This window comes from Myodes glareolus, chromosome 1 (genome assembly GCF_982192425.1).
Source record: "Myodes glareolus chromosome 1, mMyoGla1.1, whole genome shotgun sequence".
In the NCBI taxonomy this organism is placed as follows: Eukaryota; Metazoa; Chordata; class Mammalia; order Rodentia; family Cricetidae; genus Myodes; species Myodes glareolus.
In genome coordinates this window covers 93,128,085-93,149,343 of record NC_142026.1, presented here as the reverse complement: position 1 = coordinate 93,149,343, position 21,259 = coordinate 93,128,085, and the positions used below count along the sequence as shown (strand labels likewise).

Genomic DNA, 21,259 nt, shown 5'->3' with positions numbered 1-21,259 from the left:
GGATGATCTCCCTGTCTTAAGGTCAACTGATCCTTTACCCGAGTTGCATTCTCCAAAACTTTTTTGCCTTGCTCTGTGTGGTGGCAAACAACTGAATCTCAGCACTCAGGGAACAGAGGTAGGCAGATTTCTGTAGGTTCCAGGCTAGACCAGGGCAACATACTGAGAATCTCTCTCAAATTTCACACACACACACACACACACACACACACACACACACACACACACACACACACAACCCTTTTCTTTATAATGTATCATGTAGACATAGTCACACCCAGGACAAAGGTTGCAGGGGACATACAGAATTCTACATTCCCTGGGGAGCCATTTACAATCGTGGCAGGGTAGGTTTCAAATGGCTGGAGCCATTTTATTCTTCCTTGTCAATTAAAAGAAGCAGTTGCCACTCTATAAAATGAAACAAAGGGGCCAGCAAGACAGCTCATGTTAGAGGTCCTTGGTAGCAAGACTGACCACCTGAGCTCAATCTCCGTGACGACAGGTGGAGGTAGAGAACAGACCCCCATCATTTGACGTCTATATCAACAATCCCCCAACACACACAAACAAGTAAATATAATTTAAAAAATTTGAAATGGAGTAAAGATATCTAGAGAGATGACACAGCAATTGAGATTGAGTACTTTTTTTGAAGAGGGCCTGAGTTCAGTTTCTCACGTCCACATCCATGTGGCTCACAGCTAAATTCCAGGGGGTTCAAAGCCTCAATCCTCTGGCCTCTGTGGAAACAGGCGCTGGTGCACAAAACCACTCAGAGACACATAAAACACATAATCAAAATAATAAGAATAAATGTTTTAGAAGGGGGCAGATTCTGGAGAGATGCCTCAGCAGCTAAGAGTGAGTACTGCTCTTGCAAATGACCCAAGTTTGGTTCCTAGCACTTACTTCAGTCAGCTCACAACTGCCTGTGGCTCTAACTCCAAGGCCTTTGGTGCCCTCTTCTTGTCTCCCACATGGTCCCAGATGACCATGGTCTCCAACAACCGACAGAAAATTTCTCTAAGTGAAACCACCAAACCAGACCACTCCATGGGTAGAAAGACAGTTTATTAGGGGACTGTTTTAAAGAGAACCGCACCAGACAGAAAGAACCTTGTCAGCTTTTCAGGGAAGGTAGAGGTCGGAAGTGGCCTGGGAACTTGGAAAAGCTGTAGGCTGTTCTGGTTAATCAGGAATTACACGCCCTTTATCAGAGGTATTTGACTGTTGGGTTCAGATCAGGGAAGCAGTGTTTTCCCTACAAACAGAAACCCACCTCAGGAGAATCCTGAGGGAAGCTCAGTTTAGGTTTCTGTTTACCAGACACCAGTCCTTCTTTTCACCTGACAAGAATCCAGCCTGGTTTGGGTCAGTTACTTCTTTGAATATAGTTCAACAGCAGTGCCATTGGTGGGGTGGAGGGGTGAGGGTGGCAGAGGTGGGTAGGGAAGTGGCACTTGTGGCCTAACAATTGGTATCTGCATTAGAAGAACTAAAGTTGAACCCTGGGTTCAGGAATGCCAACAAAATAGTTCAGTTCATAGAATAAGAATCGGGATGAATCGCAAACAAACAAGGTCACTGTGTGTGAAGTAAGAGACCACAAAACAGGCAAACAAAAGCCCAGACCCCAGAGTTTTTAAATGTAGGATTGGGGCACAGGACATGGAACAACTGTTACAGAAATCAGGCCTGCTTCTGCTAGCTGAAGCCCTTATCTCCAAGATGACACAAGCCTTTTTTAAAATGCCTGCCTGAGACAGCTGGATGCCTCCAAAGGAGTTTCTGACTGACAATCGGGCCCCTGAGCCCCGACTTTGAGTGGATATTTCAGAACATTTGCAATACTAGGTCCTCTCTCTGCTCATTTAAGACACAAATCTTCCGCCACTCACAAGAGTCTCCTCAAGTACCTGGAGTTGTCGCAAATGTGAACCCTGGGGAAGGATCTCTAGTCTCTTTCCCTCCCTCCCTCCCTCTCTCTCCTTACTTGAGAACCTAGGCAAGGACCTAATTTCTATGGATTTCTTCTCCAATTTGCAAATCTACTCTCCATCTTAAATATACAAGAAGCTTGTTTATCCTCAGGATAAATGATAATTAATAAACTCAGACAGACAAATCACTCCAAACACCCTCTCCTCACTTTCTGTAGTTTTCCATTCCCTGACTGCCGGAACACCAGCCTGGCTGACACCACACATTCCTAGTTTTTTCTTGGTAACACCCAGTCACCTCTCCACAACTGGAGTCCTGAAATCCCTCTGCCGTGGGTGGTAGTAAAAATCTACACCGCCTTTGGCTGTAATCCTGCTTAACACTCAGTGAGAACTTGCCTCCTGGGCACTGTCTCTGTGAACCCCTCCTTACATCCCAGGTTCCTTGCTAGTTTAACACGTTTTCACTGAATACAAGCCATTTTAACAGCCAATCTGTGCTGAAGTAACGCACGCAGAAAGACTAATTTTCCAAGGAGAAAAGCTTTGTCAGTTCTTTCTTCTTTGAAACTACTCTTTTTATCTCGCCGTTACTCTCAACAGCTAACCCCTTCGGGAATTAGATCAGCTACGAGAGATGACCAAAGGTCTACAGATTTAGAGGGAGGAGAAAGAGATTTTAGGGAAACCATTCTGCATTTGTTTGTTGGACAAGAACTAGAAGGGCTCAGGTGGAAACATCTGGCAGAAGGAACATGGAAGGGCTTCGGTACGATTCAGAATCGTGGTAGCAAGAGTGGGTCACTGGTGCCTAAGCCTGGGAGCAGGAGACGGGGAAGGTTGAACAGCAGAGGGGTCCAGGGTCTCTCCTGGAGAGACGGCAGTGTCTGAACTATGGTGAGCTTGCATATACTAAAACCTGCACAACCACACCTTGGATACATGTATTCCCAGTGGACTATATCCCAATAAAGCTGACAATCGTAAAATTGAAGACATCGCAGTGAGGGGGAGTATTAGTAACTATGAAGCATCTAAATGATTATTGGCTAAAATAATATCTAATTTAGAAAAGCTTACAAAGTTAGTCCAAAATAAAAGTCTGACAAAGTCGTATTAGTTGGGAGGGGAAATTAGTGCTCTGACCTCACAGCTCTCATTCTAAGAAATTAATTATCCAATTAACTAGTTTATTTCTTTTGCTACTCTCAGTAGTGCATTTATAATCCTTCTCATTCTGTGAAGATATCTTTCTTAATGAAACTGCTGATCCAGCGAGAGAGAGAGAGAGAGAGAGAGAGAGAGAGAGAGACGAAGAAGAAGAAGAAGAAGAAGAAGAAGAAAACTTAATTCAAAATTAGTTTGTACATCTTTCATCTTTTATAAGCCCTATATGTTAATAAAATTTACTTTAGTATTCTTTCAAAATTTATATTATCCCAGGATCAAATTTTCACTAATAGGGGTCTGGGTCCTAGAATTAAAAATGAATACCTGATCTTCACAGAAAAATGATTTCTCTTTCCAGCAAAGAAACTAGTGGGAAAGTAGCCAGGTTCTTTGCATGCTTGTCCAGGTGTGAGTCATGTGACATGAATGCTCCACTCAAGCCAGTCTGGGCTGCTTCATCTAGACAATAAAAAATACCAGGTCTTGCCTTCATTAGCTCTTTGTTGTGAAAGTCCAGTAAAATGCAGTTTTAGAAGTGACACAAACATCCATTGCATATGCCAGTGAACTCCTGAGATTGAGAGTGGTGGGGATTCCAGGCCACGATGGAATCCAGTTCCCCCCTTCCTACCAAATGAGACTCCTGCACAGGTAACTGGTTCCCTTTAAACTTGGTCATTACAAATGCAGCGTGAGTACCCTGCTGCAGACGGAGCCCGCAGACGACTCGGGACAACACAATGGTGGGAGGTGATATAAATAATGGATGTGTGTTATCAGACGCTGAATGGAATTGAGAACCATTTGAAAAGTCCTCATAGGCTCAGACCTGCTCCCCACAGCACGAACTGGCATTCTGTGTTCTGGTGGAAGTCTTTTCCTCAAACCCTTCAAGGCTTACTAAAGAAAGAGCCAAAAATCTCCTTGGCCATTTGATAAAGTAACCATGGGCTTCCTCACTAAAGCATTTTCTGCTTCAGTCATCAACTGGCACCCACAGGGGCCTGCACATGGCCTTGAAGCCAAACATGGCCTCCCAGGCCAGCTCTGATGCTCCTGAACATGCATTTCTTCTCGGCGCTGCCCTCTCATTTGATTATCACGATAGAATAAAAGCAAATTCTTTATGACAGTCTTCCCTAACTGCCCTCAGTTAATTTCCTCAGAATACGCTTCCAGTGGGCTCCTGACAGCAGGGTAAATTGAAAGCTAATCAGCAGATCTTTCTCAAGTGTCTGTATCTTTTCAGAGTGTCTGTGTCCTAGGAGCAGATGATTATTTTCTACGGTAATAGGCAGTGTGATGTGGTGGAGCCAACTCTAAAGAGACTACTTCTGCTTAAAACTGAGGGATAATAAGATATTAAAAATTGAAAATGACCTCAGGCATGAATTCCACCCCTCACTTTGCAGTTGTTAACTTTCTAGTGTATTCCTGTCTCATTACGGGAGCAGGCAGTGCAAGCCAAACTGATATTAGAAGGAGAAGGAGGAGGAGGAGAAGGAAGAGGAGGAAGAGGAGGAGGAGGAGGAGGAGGAGGAGAGGAAAAACTCTTGGAATAAAGGAATTTTAGGCCAAGAAAGGATTGCTGAATGTGTCCCTCTTTTCCAAGTCCTGTGTTTCTTAAGTGAAAAATCTGGAAGGTTAAAGGAGTGAAGGGACTTATTCAAAATCACACAGGAGATAGAGGATACAGTTTGAGGTTTCTGGATGATGTTTTCTTTGAGAGAAACAGCAATGTCAGAGATAGCTTTCTCTGGTTTCTTATTTATCCGATAGATACTTCCCTTTTCTCTTATAGTAATTCCCCTAATAATTTGAGCCAGTAAAACTTTGTGTGTTGCATGTGCATGTAAGGTGTGTGGTGTGTGTTTGTGTGTATGCTAACCTAATTGGCATATAGTCATCTACTATAAAGTGTGTGTGTGTGTGTGTGTGTGTGTGTGTGTGTGTGTACTAACCTCCTTGTCACAGAGTCTACTATAATGAGTATATCTGTGTGGGTGTATACCTGTGGGTGCATGTGTGTATGTGTGTGTATAACCTCCTTAATACATAGTCTACTATAAAGAGTATATCTGTGTGGGTGTATATCTGCATGTGCATGTGTACATGTAAGTGTATAACCTCCTTGACACATAGTCTACTATAAAGAGTGCATATAGGAAACTTAACTTCTGAACCTATGGGCAGATTCCAATACCATTCCCACGGTCAGTTACCCAAGGAAGCACTGAGTCACAGGGAAGATTATAGAACTAAGATGGAGAAACACTGGGGAGTAGGATTCTGGCTCTGTAAGAAGAAGCAGATGGCTCTGTACCTGTGTGATAGAGTTACAACAGTGTGTGCATTTTAAAGTCACGTGCAAGAAAAAGAGGGGGGCATCGCTGTGAAAAAGCCAAAGCCCACAGGCTGGGGGCGGCAGCATGATGAACAGGTGCAGTTGTAGGTCTTGGGCCACACTGAAAACATGGATGTCATTTTCCCAGAAGAGATTAGAAACTTCAAGACAGTGACCACAAAGCACGAAGCCAAATGTGCCACCCTTTGCACACCCAAGTCACAGCCCAGTTGGCATAACCTTGTCTCACTGTGCCCAGCATCATCTTCACAAGAAGCCTTGGAGAGTCAGGTTGAGGGAAGAGCAGTCGTTGTGGGAAGTGGTTTGATCATAGCTGCTTGGGTAAGAGACAATGCCTCTCCAAAGTGAAAGGGCAGCTGCAGGCCAGAGACTGGTGTGCAGATTCAGCAGCCCCTAACCCGTGAATATTTCAATTTAAGAAATATTAGCCTGCTTTATTAGAAGAGAAGATGCATCATTTTGCATGCAAACTAACTGTAGATTATAGTTTTATTAAATACAGGTTTTATAATACATTTAGCTATACTTTATTTTTTTGGCTATCAATGTTATTTTAAAACCATTTCTCTTCATCATTAGCTTTTAAAGCTCTTTAGAAAACGCACTCAGTGGCAGGGGAGAGGAAAATGGAAGGAGGCAGAGAACAACGGGGACAGAAGAAAAGGATCACATGAGGCTTAGAAATGGAAGTGGGTCTATGAGAAAAGTCAGGAAAATGGGGACATGGTTGAAGAGAGGAGGAGCGAGGGCACAGCCCAACCTCATTTTCACACAAACTGTATCACATCACCCTTCATGTTTGGAAATTAGGTCTTCAGAAAGACAGCAGTAATGAAGGACAGGAGTAGTAGAGATGCTGGTAAATACTCAAGCTGATCTTGGTGAAAGTGGATGGCATAGAGTGTCTACAATCTCTGTTGCAAAACTCATCCCTTCATTGCTACTTTTAAGCTAGCAACATTAATGGACTAACATGGAATTTGAAGCTGTAAAGATGAATTTGCTGCATGGGGGACTGGAAAGAGATATGCATTCCCACCATATGGAGCAACTGGTTTATCCTCAACAGTGCAGACGGTTGTGATGCGCATCAAGACAATCAGGTAACAATGAGATTTTCGTACTTACCGCCTTCGACAATTTATTTAATTTTAAACATATGAAGCCTAGGCTGGACTTTAATTACCAATCCTCCTGCCTCTGTTTCGTGAGAGCTAGGGTCACAGTTGTATGCCACTGCACCAGGCTATAATCTAATTTTTAATAGTGACTTTAAGGGGCAGGAAATAGGGCTGTCAGTGAAGTGCTTATCACAGAAGCATGAGGACCCGAATTTGATCTCTAGCACCAAATAAAAAAGCCAAATTGAGTGAAAACACACTGAGGAGACAGATCCAGGAGGATGACTACGGCTTTCTGACTTGCTAGTCTAGCTGAATCAGTGAGTTCCAGGTTTAGTGAAAAAACCGGTCCCCCCCAAAAAAAATAAGGGGTAGCCAAGACACCCCATGTTAGTATCTGACCTGCGAATATATAGACATGCACACAGATACAAACATAGACACACACAAAGACACAGAAAGATATACACACACACAGAGATAGAGACACATACATACACACACATACACACATATACACACACACAAAGACACACAGAGACATAAACACACACACACACACACACACACACACTGAGAGGCTCAGACACACAGAGAGCAACTGCCTTGCGATAGGAGCAATTGTAGCATGTCAGTGGATGAGTGTTACCCAGCCTCTACCACTCATGTTAGAATCACAAGTTGCTTCCTCAGCTGTCTTTTATTAAAGAAATTTAGAGGAGGGGGAGTGAAGTATATTTGACAAGAACTCGTGTGGGAATATTTTCTCTGCTTCCCTTCTGTCAGTCTGGCTTCCTTCTTCTTTTTGTTTATTTTTTAATTTTTTTGGTCTGTTTGTTTGGCCCGTCAACTTCACAGACTGAATTTTGGGGAAGGAGTGGCTTCATCAGTTTCTACTGATGGGAGCTGTAAAATTTGCAACTTTCTCTGAAAGACAGGAGTAGTGCTGTGGGAAGCCTAAGGCTGACAGTTTACAATGGGTACACTAGGCAGTTTGGACTTCGGACAGGATCACTTCAGCTCCCCAAAGCTCTGAAATACAAAAGCCACTGCCTTCCCTCCCTACCAGGTCTGGTGGTCATCATACTCTGCCTTCTGATGCTGCAGGGCTGTATCGGCTACAAACTTTCAAATGGATCACTAAAAGCAAGATGTGTTTACATAGCAATAAGAGGGACAAAAAGAAAGTGTATAGCAAAATGTTAACAACAGCAGAGTCCAGACAAAGGATAGTTAAGTACCCAGGTTTTCTCAAAAAAGCCAGGAAAATGAGATCACTTTCAGACACATAACTCTTGAGGAGCCTGCAAGCACCCTGCGAAGATAAAGTGTTTCAATTCAGTTAAAGAGAGGTGGTGTCCAGGTGTCGCTGCTTTCAGGATATTAAAGGCCATCCCATCTGACTAATTTGATTATTCAGCAATTGTTTGCAGAGCATCTGCGACCCTAAGCGCTGGTGATAATTCAATAACGAAAACACACGCTCTTAATCTGGAAACTGACTTTGTGGGAGGACACGCAAGTCAGCCATTTTGGGTTAAGTAGAATTCTGTGGTGGCAGCCGTGGTGGCGCACGGAAAGAAAATCTCAGCCTTCCCTGATTACCAGAAAGACATCGGAAGAACTAAGATAGGACCATAAGGCCTAGAGGAGACAAAGGGAGCATCAGCCTGGCAGTGAAGGCCCGTGTACTCCTCACAGAGCTCTGTTTAGGCCTGTAAGAACCTCAAAAAAAAAAGGTGTTGAAATCATGGGGACCACTCCCAATTCAAGAATGGCAAGCCATTCTCTGTGCTGAAGCTACTAAGTCGTGGGCAGTGAGGTGGAAAGGGGTAAGGGACCCTTTAAACCCACCTCACTGATAGGGACACATTAAAGAGTATTAAGCCTGGAGGCAACGAGATCAGATTTCCGTTGACAAAGATCCATCTGGCATCGGAGTGGAGAATAAATTGAAGCAGAAGCAAAACTAATAGTAGGAGGCCACTTAGGAGGCCATAATGGTTCGTTTGAGAGAGACAGTGACCTGAATCACAGCAGTGACAAATGGCAGTGCACTAAAGATGGCACCAAGTGCACTGAGCTAAAAACCAAGGCTGATGAACTCCAAGGCTTCTTCTAGGATGAACTGGTGGACAGATGGGGAGCCGTGGCCTACGGTACTCAGGGGAAGGGTTGGGGGGGGCAGCGGGACACAGTGGTGATGTAAAGGTACTAAACCGATTTCACCAGGGTCTCCTGAAAGCCAACACACGATAACCTGAGTTCGTGACAGATGGCAGTCAAAACCAATATTTTCATCTTCATCTATAAAATCTTTCATAGGGATGAGGCAGAAGGCAGTTGAGGGTCTCACGTTCTGGTGAGTCTGCAGTCCGAGTGGTGTGATGGAAGAGGAGCTGCCTAACAGCTTTGATATGCTTTCGGCCATTGATTCGACCGCCATAACTCACCAGCCTTCCTCCTCTGTAATTAGCTTACTATCCCTTACCAACGTTCCTCCTCCTTTAAGAGGGCTGGAATCACACAATTGTTTCCCTTTCCAGTTCTCTTTTCCATAGAAACGTTTTCTTCTTTGCTTTTTCTGCCTCTTCAAGTTTCAAGGACAAGTTATATTGTTTGTCTGCCCTGGTCCATCAGTGAATAAGCTTTTCTAGAGTCTCCCAGGCGAGCGTCTGGGGGTTTAAGTGGTACAACAGACGAGGAGCCCCGCCCTTCAGGGGTCACATAACTCTGAATTTGAATCCTCCCTCTGCGTGTGCTAGCACATGCCCCTGGGTAAGTAATCTGTGCATCTCTCTGTTCCTCATTATCCATCCAAAAAATAAAATAAAACAGCTTGTACTTTACAAGTCTGTTGCATTACGACAGAAAATAAACGTGAACAGAACAGAGCCTGGTAGCCATAGACACGCGTCTTGTCTGCCTCTGAAGGCTGTTTCCTGGGACGACTGAGCTAGTCCTCAAAAGAGGGCTGTGATGTTGCAGGAGCCATTCCGCCGTAGAAGTTCAGTGGTTTTAATGAACTCTGTTGTTATCATTGCCATTATTGCTGTTACTGCTACCAGGGGCTTGCGGGACCCGTGTCTGCAAGCCTCTGAGCAACACTTGAGCCTATCTGTATCATTATTATTTCTGAATCCCCTCATATCTTTGCTGGAGCTTGGGAATTGTTTCTTTCTTTGCTGACTGCTGTTTTAGCGAATCAGCCAGATGTCTCTGCAGCTTGCTGTTTCTGGCCATGCACTCTCTTGTAGACACTGGCTGTGTTCGGCTCGATACCATGCCTGTGGAAGTTTTGCTGGTGGAAGAAGCAGGAACTGTGTTGTTGTTGAAACACAAAATGAGATACTGAGAGAGAAAAAAAACAAGAGACACGTGAAGACTTAAATATCGCTCTAGGCCCAGAAAAATATGTTACAAACATTTAAAATCATTATAAATTACCTGTTTCCAATATAACAGGGTTTTAGCATTCTCTAGAGGAAGAGCACTGATAGGAGGAATGCAGATTATGAAAGGAACATATTAGAGTGGCTTGCCAAATACAGATTGGGTATTCCAGCCAATGGCTGTCTGCACATTAGAGAGGCTGAGAACCTTTAGCCCTTAAGGCAAGAAAGATGTGTAGAGTACCAGGAGCTGCTCGGCCATGAGGCTAGATGCCTCATATTCTCAGGCTGGTACTGATGATCTAGAGGAGATCTGGAGAGACACTTGTCTTCAGTCAAAATGGAAAGACTGAAGGAGCTGAGTCCCGATGTTAGCCAAGGTAGCAAAAGCAGTATCAGTGTAGATGCATTCACCATCAGGAGTGAAGGCAGGCAGGCGAAAACAGCACTGCATCTCCTTCGGATCCCTTTCTGTCTGGATTGCTGCCAGAGGTGTTGCCATCTGTGAGGGAGGAATCTTCCTTCCCCAGCTGTTAACCCTTCCAGGAAATGGCCTCACCCTTCACCCAGAGCTTTGCCTCTTAGTTAAAATCAGATCCACTCAAGATGACAACCAAAACCAATCATCGCAACTGCTCTGGTAAACTATGGCTGAATTTGCATCAGCTCTCCATTTAGTTTAATAGCATTGCTCATAAAGATCAAGTCTATACCATTCTACTGTATCCCCAGACTAAGAAGGACAACTCCTAGTGTTTGATATGCCAACTTTTAAAAACTCTTAAACACTTCTTGAAACTATAGAAAAACAAAATTGGCATCCTGACTCTGAGTTAATATCTTATTTATTCTCCAGGAAAATTTATTCTAGGACTGCTCTCACATCATCCCTGTCACTGTCTATAAAGTAGAGGGAAATGTCACTGTCTTTCTCCTAAAGACTGTCACTGCGACATACTGGTGAGACCTCTCCATCCCTCAAAAGTTCCAAGAGGGTTTAGCTCATCAAGACAAGCAGTGACTGTGTGATATATGTACCTGAGCAGATGTCCATGTCCACCGTCTTACATGAATAGAAATTCCAGTGTTGGTATTTGAATATTTAATAGGAGATCCCATTAAAAGCTATTTATCCTTAAAATGACCCTATGTTTTTCACAATCCAATTATCCTACGCATGAGAACTATTTTTATTCTATCATTTTCCTTTTCAAAATGCAAGAACTAATTAATTTGCCTCCTCGAGATATTAATTAAGGTTCAGTTCTGTAACGTGTTAAGATGCTTTCAAAGTTCTCTCCCGGGGTCCATGTCATGCTAATCCAGTGAGACAGACACTATTGTCTTCACTCCACAGGTGAGGAAAACAAATTTCCGAAGGTTCCCATGACAAAACTAAACCAGAACGTTCTCAAGTGCTCCTGGCACAGGGACTGTGGTGTCTGCCGTGTGTCACTGGCAGCTCCCATGGCAGCTGAGATCTCACATGTAGACACCCGCCCCATCGCAGGAGACCTGAAGGTGCTTGAATGGTGTGATAGGCCAGATAGAGCATAAGAGGAATCCATCTGAGGACTATGCCAGCTCTTCAAACAGGAGGCTAGAAAAAAAATCTAGTATCTTGCACACAGGGAACCTGAACTGCATGTATATTGGGAGTATCAGCACATCCCACAGAGAAAAACCGACATGAGAACACATGGCCTTGTCCAGAAATCAGAGTCTATACTTGAGGTGCTCGGGGTCAGGGTGAGATTGAAAGATTCTCAGTGGTCAAAGAAAAAAAATAACCTCAGAATTAGTCAGACTTAGCAGTCTAATGTGTACAGGCTTGCACAAACATTTCTACAGGAAAGTGGTAAATGTTCTAGTCCCTGAGTCCTGGACCACCTCCTCAGCAGCCTTTATTGCCATTCTTAAGTAGCCTCCAACCAAAAGGTCACTTCAGAACTTCACTTATGCACACAAGCAAACACTTTCCAAGCTCTATTCCCAGGCCTAGATGTTCCCCTTTGGCCCTATAATTTCCAGTACAATGGACCAGATCCATTCCTACCAACTGGTGGGAACTGCAGTGGGATGTTTACTCCTTCCTTGATCACTCCTCCTGAAAAGAGTCAGTGGGACCAGCATATGCTAAGAGACATAGGAAAGGTGCTCCCTGCCAGTCAGGACACTAACAGGAGCATCAAGCTAGAGGGATGGAGAGCAGAAAGGAAGCAGCCAAGCGGCACTTCCTCTGTTGTCTACAGAGGCACGTGTAGACAGCTCGTGCAAGGGAAGGATGTTGGCCATCACACTAAGCCCTTGGAAGAAAGGCCTGGCCTACTGGACTTGATCCAGTAAACAACTCCCAAACAGGTCAGCGACAAAATAGCTTATATTAGGAAAATTAACTAGGCTCTTCAATCCCACAGAAAAAGAGTATAGTGAAAATACTTGTGTTATTTAAAAAAAAACAAACAAACAACAACAACAAGGTAGGCATGAGAGGATGGCTGAGTGCCTGGACAGAAGAAGGCACGAAGAAATTCTCTGCTTAGGGTGGTCAGACATGGCAGCAGAAAGCAACATTCAATGAAGTGGGTTTCTCACCTGGAATCACAAACCCAGGCTTAGTGCAGAACCATCGGCCTGGCACCCCGAAGGGGGAGAATGGATGATTTCTAAAGTGATTCTGCCAGGCTCCTAGAGAGATTCTCTGGCCTGGACAGCAAAACAAACTGAATCAGGCTCAAGTCCTTTCAGTTAATTTTTCCAGACTTATAAATTCCACCAGGTGGCTTATCAACATGGTGGTAGAACACAGAGAAGGCCATGGTTGGCAACAGTCAGGGATTTTAGAGCACTGAATGAATGTGTGGTTCGAGTGATCGGAGGAGGAGAAGGAGACCACGGGCAGGAGCCTCCCCAGGAGAATTCTTCATGGGAGAGCCAGGATGAATCCTGAATTTTAACGCTTAGGTAGAGTGGCACTGAAGACAGACAGGTGGAGTGAGGAGCTGCGACAGTAGATAAAGCATGGTGCCACACACTTTTGAGCAGGATGGTGTGGGCACCATGTCTAAATACCTCGGAAAACCAAACTGCTTCGTAGGCCTGCTCTTGTGGTCCTCTGTGGAAGGCTGGCGACTCCCACTGCAGCTGTGGGACTTTCCCCTCAGTCCCATTTTACAGCTACACTCTTTAGCTCACCATTTGTTTGTGAATATGCGCACATGTAATTCATTCACACTAAAGCCCAAAGCCGAAAGGATGTGTAATCCTTTAGTCAGGAAAGCCGATAAGCCTTTGAGGCTACTTAGAGAACTCCCTTCCTTCTCCCTGTAGCACCACAGCACAGGGCATTCATTACTTTTCTGTTCCTGTAATAAAAGTCAGGTGCCCAAAAGCAACTTAGCGGAAAAGGGGATTTACTTTGGCTTACGGTTTCAGAGGGATAGAGACCATCAAGGTGGGGAAACCATGGCAACACGGGAAGCGGGGCCAGACCGCTTCCTGTTGCCTGTAGGGGTCATTTTTTCTTGCCTTGCTGTGCATCCTGCAACAGTATTTGCATTTAAGCCTGGGATTTCCGGAAATAGCATCTTGACAATGTGCTTACTACAGAATAGGCCTCGGTAAACCGCCGTTTATACTTTTCTCTATGCTGTTGTGTAACTCTAAGGCAAACACTGGTAAGACAGAACCACAGGCACACCCACCCATTCCCCGCAGACACCCTTCTCTCTCCTCTCCTTATTCCCTGTGTCCAGCTGCACCTGCTTTCCCTTATGAGAGCCAAGCATTTCTTGCCCCAGCTCCCAGTCACAATGGTTCTTCTGCCAGTCACCCTGCCATGCCTCCTGACTTCTTGCTATCCTCCCCAGCATATCACGCAACTCTCCCTTCTCCGGGGAGACCAGAAACTCCCCGCGACTTCTTTTCTCCTATAATTTCCCTTTGTGACGTTTAATGTAATTTCTAAGTATCTTTTAATCCCATGTAAGTTTGTTGACTTACCATCTGACTTTCACACTGGAGTGTAGATCCTGAGTGGGCAAAGACTGTGTCTGTCTAACTGTTCATGATTCTCTGTAGCACCCAGCGCAGAGCCGAGCACATGAGCAAGCTCCTTTATCTGTTCCTATGGCCTCTCTTTGGATCACTTCCTACAATTTGCTTAGCAAATAAAAACTGAAGTTTTTATGGAGCCCACAGTGTCTTTCACCAACATTTTTCCACACATTATTGAGTCATAGGTTGTGTTCTTGGGTTGTTCCATGACTTTCTAATCACATGACCAGTTGCCCAAGGACTGAACCTTTTTTGGAATATTTTTGAAATCTCTGTGTACCTACTCTAGTAGTGGAGAATGCTATTGGCGCTCAGCAGTTTCTTGATGAATGAAAGTCTAGGTCATCCTGACAAGCCAGCATTCCTCTTCTGCATGGCAGGGATCTCCACGTAACACACGTGGAGATAGATCCCTGGGCAGTGAGATCTTTTCCAGCCAGTGCTCTGCTTCTGTCTTCTCGGGTTACTACTTTCAGTTTCAATAAGAATCAAACAATCTTATCTTGAAAGGAGATTGAATTTATTTTCAATAAGAAGTCTGAATTGGAAGCTTATATATATATATTTTTCTCCAGAATGTAATAATGGCACAAGTAAAGCCTTACACTACACTTCTCATGTACGAGAGAACAAAGCTTTCAGGTAAACTTTCTGGTGAGGTAAAAGTAAGTCTGACAAAGCCCAACCTATTCAGTTTCCCCGGGAGCCTAGAGAGGCCGCACAGTAGAACCACTAGTCAAAGTGTGTTTCCAGCGTCCCGGACTGGGAGGAGACATGAAGGCCAATAGAGAGCTCCTTGGAGACTGTGTCTTCAAGCATGGGCAGGCTGGATTCTCACCTCTGCTAACCTCAGGAAACTGTCACTTTTGAAATTCCCCCCGTTTTGTTCCATTCACCAGCAAAGCAGAGCAAAACGGTCTAAGACAAGGATGCTACCGTTAAGTCCAAAGTGATCATTTACTAAATGGGAATTTCAGCATTCATTCTCTTATTTTAACTGCAGTTTCCCAGTTTATTGCCTTACTGATAAAGCCTCGGGTTGCTCATTTTCTCAGTATTCTGTCTGTCTGTCTAGATATGTATGCAAGTATGTATGTATGTTTGAACTTTTATGTGCTTCAGAAATTTTTGAAGACAGAACAAATTCTATGTAATCCCCACAGAATTGATAGTTGATCTTACAGCACGGGCCAGGTTTTAAAAACAGAAAGAAAGAAAGGTAAGTTTTGTGAAAATCAGCTACACCGTGAAACCTGCCAACATTGGTATGCTATCTTTTAGTTTGGTCTCCAGTTCTGGCTGGCATTATGACAACTACTGACAGGTACCTTCTCTCTGTTCTCAGACTGTGGCAGTCCTGAAGGTTGATGGAGGGCCATGCTATTCAAACAGCAGGTGTGGCTGAGACAGAAGCTCCTGGTGCTGGGAAGCCTTGCCGTTGGGAGCCTGCTGTATCTAGTTGCCAGAGTTGGGAGCTTGGATAGGTAGGTGGTTAAATACACGCTCTCCACTCACGCAGCCTTCTGTATGTCCTGATGTGAGCTTCCTTGGGATATAACTTTAAGTTAGTCCATTTGTTTTCGTCCCTCAAGACTCCCAAGAAAAACAGCTTTCTGTGCTGTTGATTTTGATTCATTAAGACCTTAAAGGTACAAGTTCCACACTGCTCAAACCAAGATGCTTCATTCAAATTAATCTGCATTCTGTGAGTACTGACACTCATGCTCAGAGGAGGCATAAAGATAGTCACATAATAAATAAATAAATACTATCATCGCTGACTAGAACCCAATGTGGCCTGTGTGTACCTGGTGCTGACCGTCAACCATGACGGCACTCTGGTGATCAAACTATGTCTCCTCATTTTGAAATTTATGAGTGGACAATTATGTATGCACCAGTAAAGAAGCTCATCGAGCTTGCAGTCCCCTGCCCTGGAAAGATGACTACGGGCATGGATTTTTAACTATGTTAATTAACTCTGGCGTTCGGGTACCCAACAAGAAGGCTGTCACACAAAATGATTTCCCAGAAGGCATTGGAAAATCCATAGAGAGGAAATTACAGCGCTGGGGGTTGGCTCTTAATAGGCAAAGTATTGAGAGGTGCTGGGCTTGCTGGAGTCCCCATCATGACAGTTGTGTGTCCCTGAGATGTTCTTTAATGGTTCTACAGCCAGGCTGACAGGAAAATATTGAGAGCTTAGTTTTTGAAATAAAGAAGATGCTATCACCCCCCCCCCCCCCGAACGAATTCTTGTAGTGAAAGACTGGATTCTTTGTCCTATTCGGTTCCCAAAGTCAACAAAAACACATCCACGTTTTTAAATGGAAATAGCTTCAGTTTTCTTCTCAGTATCCCGTCATTCCAGTGCTGTAAAACAATACAACAATGGTCCTTACTTTCCTTCAGCCAGTGTCCAGCTTAACTGATAAACATTAACCCCCTTTTGATGTTTTCTCATTAAAAATTCCTTCTACTTTGTAATTGTGGCAGATCTAACTGAGAGCTTATCACTCAGTGCTGGCATTCCAGTGTTTATTCTTGACGTGCCATTTAATAGTGAACAGCCTTGAGACAACAACATTTGACCTATGTCTATAACAGAACTTTAATATGAAGCCTTCCCAACATCATTAGTTGCCAATCATTGACATTTTATTGAGTAATTGGTCTTATAGCTATGAACACATTTATCAATCAGCTAGTAGCAGTTTTCCTCTTAACTCTTTAGTGGAACAGATTGTATAAGAAATTCCATTATCTGGTGGCCTTTCCCACAATACATTGCTTAAGATTTTGAATACATTTTGTCTGAAAATGACACGTGCTTCTTCAGGCTTACCCTTAGTAACTGGAGACTGCTTTCTCGGAGGAAGCCTGAGTTACTTCCTTTGTCTCTTCTAGTGTTAAATTCTGCTTTGGGTCTGGCAGCCTTAGAGCTGCTCTTCCAGGAGCAGGGGAGTGAGATATTTTCTCCTGGCTTTACCTGTTCTTTTTACTGGGGGCATCTATAAAACAACTGTCCTTATAGAGTTTGATCTTCCAGGGTAGGAAGTAGAAAGAAGAGGCAAGTTCAGAAAGAAGGCAGTCCTTTCCGGACAGAAGGAGTTCCATTCCTGCTTAGTTACTTCTGGAGAATAATATTTGAGAGATGATTGCTTCAGTGTTCACAGAAACGGTACTAGCATCATTCTACATACCTAGGAGACATGTCCATCAATGGCTGTCTCAGTGAAATAGTGCTAGCTTTATAGATAGAGCCGAAGAAGGGCAAAAGGGCTAATTTATACTATCCTCAACGGTGCTACAATCAAAAACACTTTTAACTATGTGTCTGTTGACAACATTTTAGCATTCAATTAGAACCCTAGAATAATAATTCCAATGAATTTATAAATTCACATTTTCCAAGAACATTAACTGTTGTCCTGATTCGTTTGATTTTTTTTAATGATACAAGATGAACTCAATTGGGAAGAGCGGGCTCTCTATTGAGAAAATACCTCTATCAGATTGGCCTGTAAACAAGCCTGTAGTGTAGTTTTTGATTGATGTGGAGGGCCCAGTACATTGTGGACAGTGCCACCCTTGGGCAGCTCATGCTAAGAAAGCAGACTAAACAAGCCAGTAAGTTGCTTTCCTCCAGGGCTTCTGTCTTAGTTTCTGCCACCACGTACTTGTCTTGGGTTCCCACCCTGATTTCCTTCCATGATGGACTGTGATATGGGAATGAAAGCTGAAATAAATCCTTTCCTCCATAAGATTGGCCTTGGCCATAGATGTTTTATCACAGCGAAAGGAACCCGAACCAAAACAGTGATAAGCCCTGTTTTCACAATGGATTTCCATTGCTTGTTTTCAACTTTCTGAAATGGATGTGAGTTGTCTCAAGAATCATAGAATAAATATTAGAAAAACTAACCCATGTTTTTATTTTTCTTGAAGAGTATGATATTGGCCTAGGTAAACAGAGCAAACCCAATGCCATGCCCCTAAGTTTTACACAATTGGTTGAGCATGGCTTGAAGATGCAGTGGGGCCTCTTGGGAAAGCAAGAGACAGCCTCATTGCCACAGAGAAGGAGAGAGACCCCAAATTACTGCAGTCATTAGAAAATTCCATCTGGAAGAAATAATTTAATAGCCATTTTGATTAGTATTATCCCCTTTGACCAATAAGCCTAAAATGACTTCCTAAATCAACCTAGTTGACTTTTTAGAGTGAATTTCAACTTATCATCAGATTACATATAAAGGTACACACAATTTTCTAACCATACGTACAGGCCATGTTGAAGTAGTCATTTTGTTTTAATATTATTGCGGCTATTACTGCATCTTTCTCAGAAAAATATTAAGTTGTTCATCGTTCCTGGCTCTATCCATTGCATTTCTTATCTTATAAGCTCTAGCTCCTGAATTAAATTGCGTGGGATGAAAATTTGGGATTTCTGGCCCCATCAAAGTCTTTCTTCCAGATTTCTGGTTGCAGGAGTGGTGGGTCATACACAGAACAGTGATGCTTGGGATTGTTCATACAATCAGCAGAATGGATGTAGAAACTTGACCTTTTTAGATAGAAATGAAAAGAGAGTCAAAAGTAGAGCCCTCCTCTGCCTATCCCCAAGGATGGGGTCAGAAATTCTCACAGAATAAAAACGTTCAGCAAGGACCAAGACTGGAGTTCTGCATGATGGTGATGCAAAGAGCCAACCACAAAGATTGGAGTCCCCTTTCCAACTGTATCTCAAGGATCCTAAGGGGCCATGTGAATGGTGCTAGGCTGCCAAAGGAGAAGAAACAATTCCACACAACGCTTGAAATAAATCGTCTCCTCTTTGCCCTTCAGCATCTTAGCTGAAGATTATAATCTTCTGCCTTCCCAATTTCTAAATGATTTTAACTGGTGAGCTGTTGCTGTTAAAAAGCTATTAGTATGGCTGGTGTCACTTGTCTATCTTGTACTGTGAGCATAAGTACACGCCGTAGTCAATTAAGTGCTTGGTGAATAAAAATTTTAAGGAGCACTAATAAAAAAAAATCCCATCAATTATGTGTGCTCTACTGAACACAGGGTTGCTTAACATAAAATTTTCTAAACATATGTTCATAATGGATCGCAGCAGCCTGGGACCCAGTGGCTTTATTTATGCATGTAGAATCTGAGTCTGGGCACAGATGTAGAACAATGAGAAGTTAAGTGGGAATAAGTTTCTTACGGTGTCTCTCTTCGGCTTGCAGGCTCCAGCCCATTTGCCCTGTTGAAAACCGATTTGGTGGCTCCCACAGTCAGGCTGAGTTCCCTCTCCGGGCCCTGCAGTTTAAGAGAGGTCTTCTGCATGAGTTCCGCAAGGGCAACTCTTCCAAGGAGCAGGTTCGCCTCCATGACCTGGTCCAGCAGCTCCCGAAAGCCATCATCATTGGGGTACGGAAAGGGGGCACTAGGGCCCTGCTAGAGATGTTGAACCTCCATCCTGCTGTGGTCAAAGCTTCTCAAGAGATCCACTTCTTTGACAACGATGAGAACTATGCCAAGGGTATTGAGTGGTACAGGAAAAAAATGCCTTTTTCCTACCCTCAGCAAATCACAATTGAAAAGAGCCCGGCCTATTTCATCACAGAAGAAGTTCCGGAAAGGATTTACAAAATGAACTCATCCATCAAGCTGTTGATCATTGTCAGGGAGCCGACCACACGAGCGATTTCTGATTACACTCAGGTGCTAGAGGGGAAGGAGAGGAAGAACAAAACCTACTATAAGTTCGAGAAGCTAGCCATAGACCCTAATACCTGCGAGGTGAACACGAAGTACAAGGCGGTTAGGACCAGCATCTACACGAAACATCTGGAGCGCTGGCTGAAGTACTTTCCGATTGAACAGTTCCATGTCGTGGATGGAGACCGTCTCATCACCGAGCCTCTGCCAGAACTACAGCTCGTGGAGAAGTTCTTGAACCTTCCTCCGAGGATAAGTCAGTACAATTTATATTTCAACGCTACCAGAGGGTTTTACTGTTTGCGATTTAACATTATCTTTAATAAGTGCCTGGCGGGCAGCAAGGGGCGCATCCATCCAGAGGTAGACCCCTCTGTTGTTACCAAATTGCGCAAATTCTTTCATCCCTTTAATCAAAAGTTTTACCAGATCACTGGGAGGACATTGAACTGGCCCTAAAACAATCCATCACACAACACCGTGTGTTGTCCCTGGAGACACGTGGCGGCGTCTCCTCTAGATTTAAATATGCACTTTCCCAGACTCAGCTACCCAGTTCATTTCCCCGTGAATACTTGTACATATGCGGTGTGTGACCAAATGCAAGATCAATTCTTTTTCTACTGAGAATTTACAAAAGAGTGAACACTAAATTTCTGCCTGCAGAGTTGCACCTTTGAAGCTATTTACAAAAGAAGAGTGGAGGTGGTGGGACTGAGGGAAAGTGACTTCAGATAATCTCGAGTTAGTCTTCCTTGGGTTCAGAACTTGTCACCCGCCATTTTCATAGATTTAAGCCAAAAGATGAATGTGTGAAAATGTACCAATGGCTACGAAGCGTCAGGAAGTGGAGGATTCAGTTTTCTGGTTTTTTTTTGGGTTTTGTTTAGTTTTGTTTTGTTGGTTTTTGTTTCTTGTTTTGTTGTCTTAAGTGAAGCTGGCTCTTTAATACAAATACCGGGTTGGTGCCATGAAAATAGAATATGCTATTTTTTTTTGTTATTTAAAAGAATGTCCTATCTCATAAAATTGACATGGTTCCAAAGTTCCTGTGGTGGTTTTGCACTATTGCTTCCTTGTATGGACCATGGTGTCATTTGTAGCATGTCAATCACGTGCTGGAGAGTCAAGTCCTTTCACTTCCATGTGTATGTCAACACAGAGAAATGTCCTGTACATATTGTAAATGTTGTAAATATCAGTTTCACACTAAGTAATTCTATTTTGTAAACTGAATATGGCTATTTAATTTATTGTGAAAATTAAATTTATTGTGGTATTTAAAATGGAATGGATTAAAATTACACTATGTGCAACTTTTCTTATAAACTCCTTTTACTGTGTGCCCCCTTTTGGAGTGGGGAGGCTCTCTCTCTCTCTCTCTCTCTCTCTCTCTCTCTCTCTGTGTGTGTGTGTGTGTGTGTGTGTGTGTGTGTGTGTGTGTGTGTGTGTGTAAAAGAAAGAAAGAGGGAGGGAGGGAGGGAGGGAGAGAGA

At 43.5% G+C, this 21,259-nt stretch overlaps 1 protein-coding gene across 1 annotated transcript in view; it reads left to right on the top strand.

Moving 5' to 3' along the window:
• The window catches only part of Hs3st5 (heparan sulfate-glucosamine 3-sulfotransferase 5), a 109,340-nt gene extending 88,289 nt beyond the window's left edge, over positions 1–21,051 (top strand). The window contains exons 2-3 of the mRNA XM_087910875.1: positions 15,393–15,531; positions 19,291–21,051. Of these exons, the coding sequence (XP_087767001.1) occupies positions 15,425–15,531; positions 19,291–20,224 (1,041 nt within the window). The 5' untranslated portion in view covers positions 15,393–15,424 and the 3' untranslated portion in view covers positions 20,225–21,051. The remainder of the gene's footprint in view (positions 1–15,392; positions 15,532–19,290) is intronic.
• The last annotated feature ends 208 nt before the right edge of the window (positions 21,052–21,259 follow it).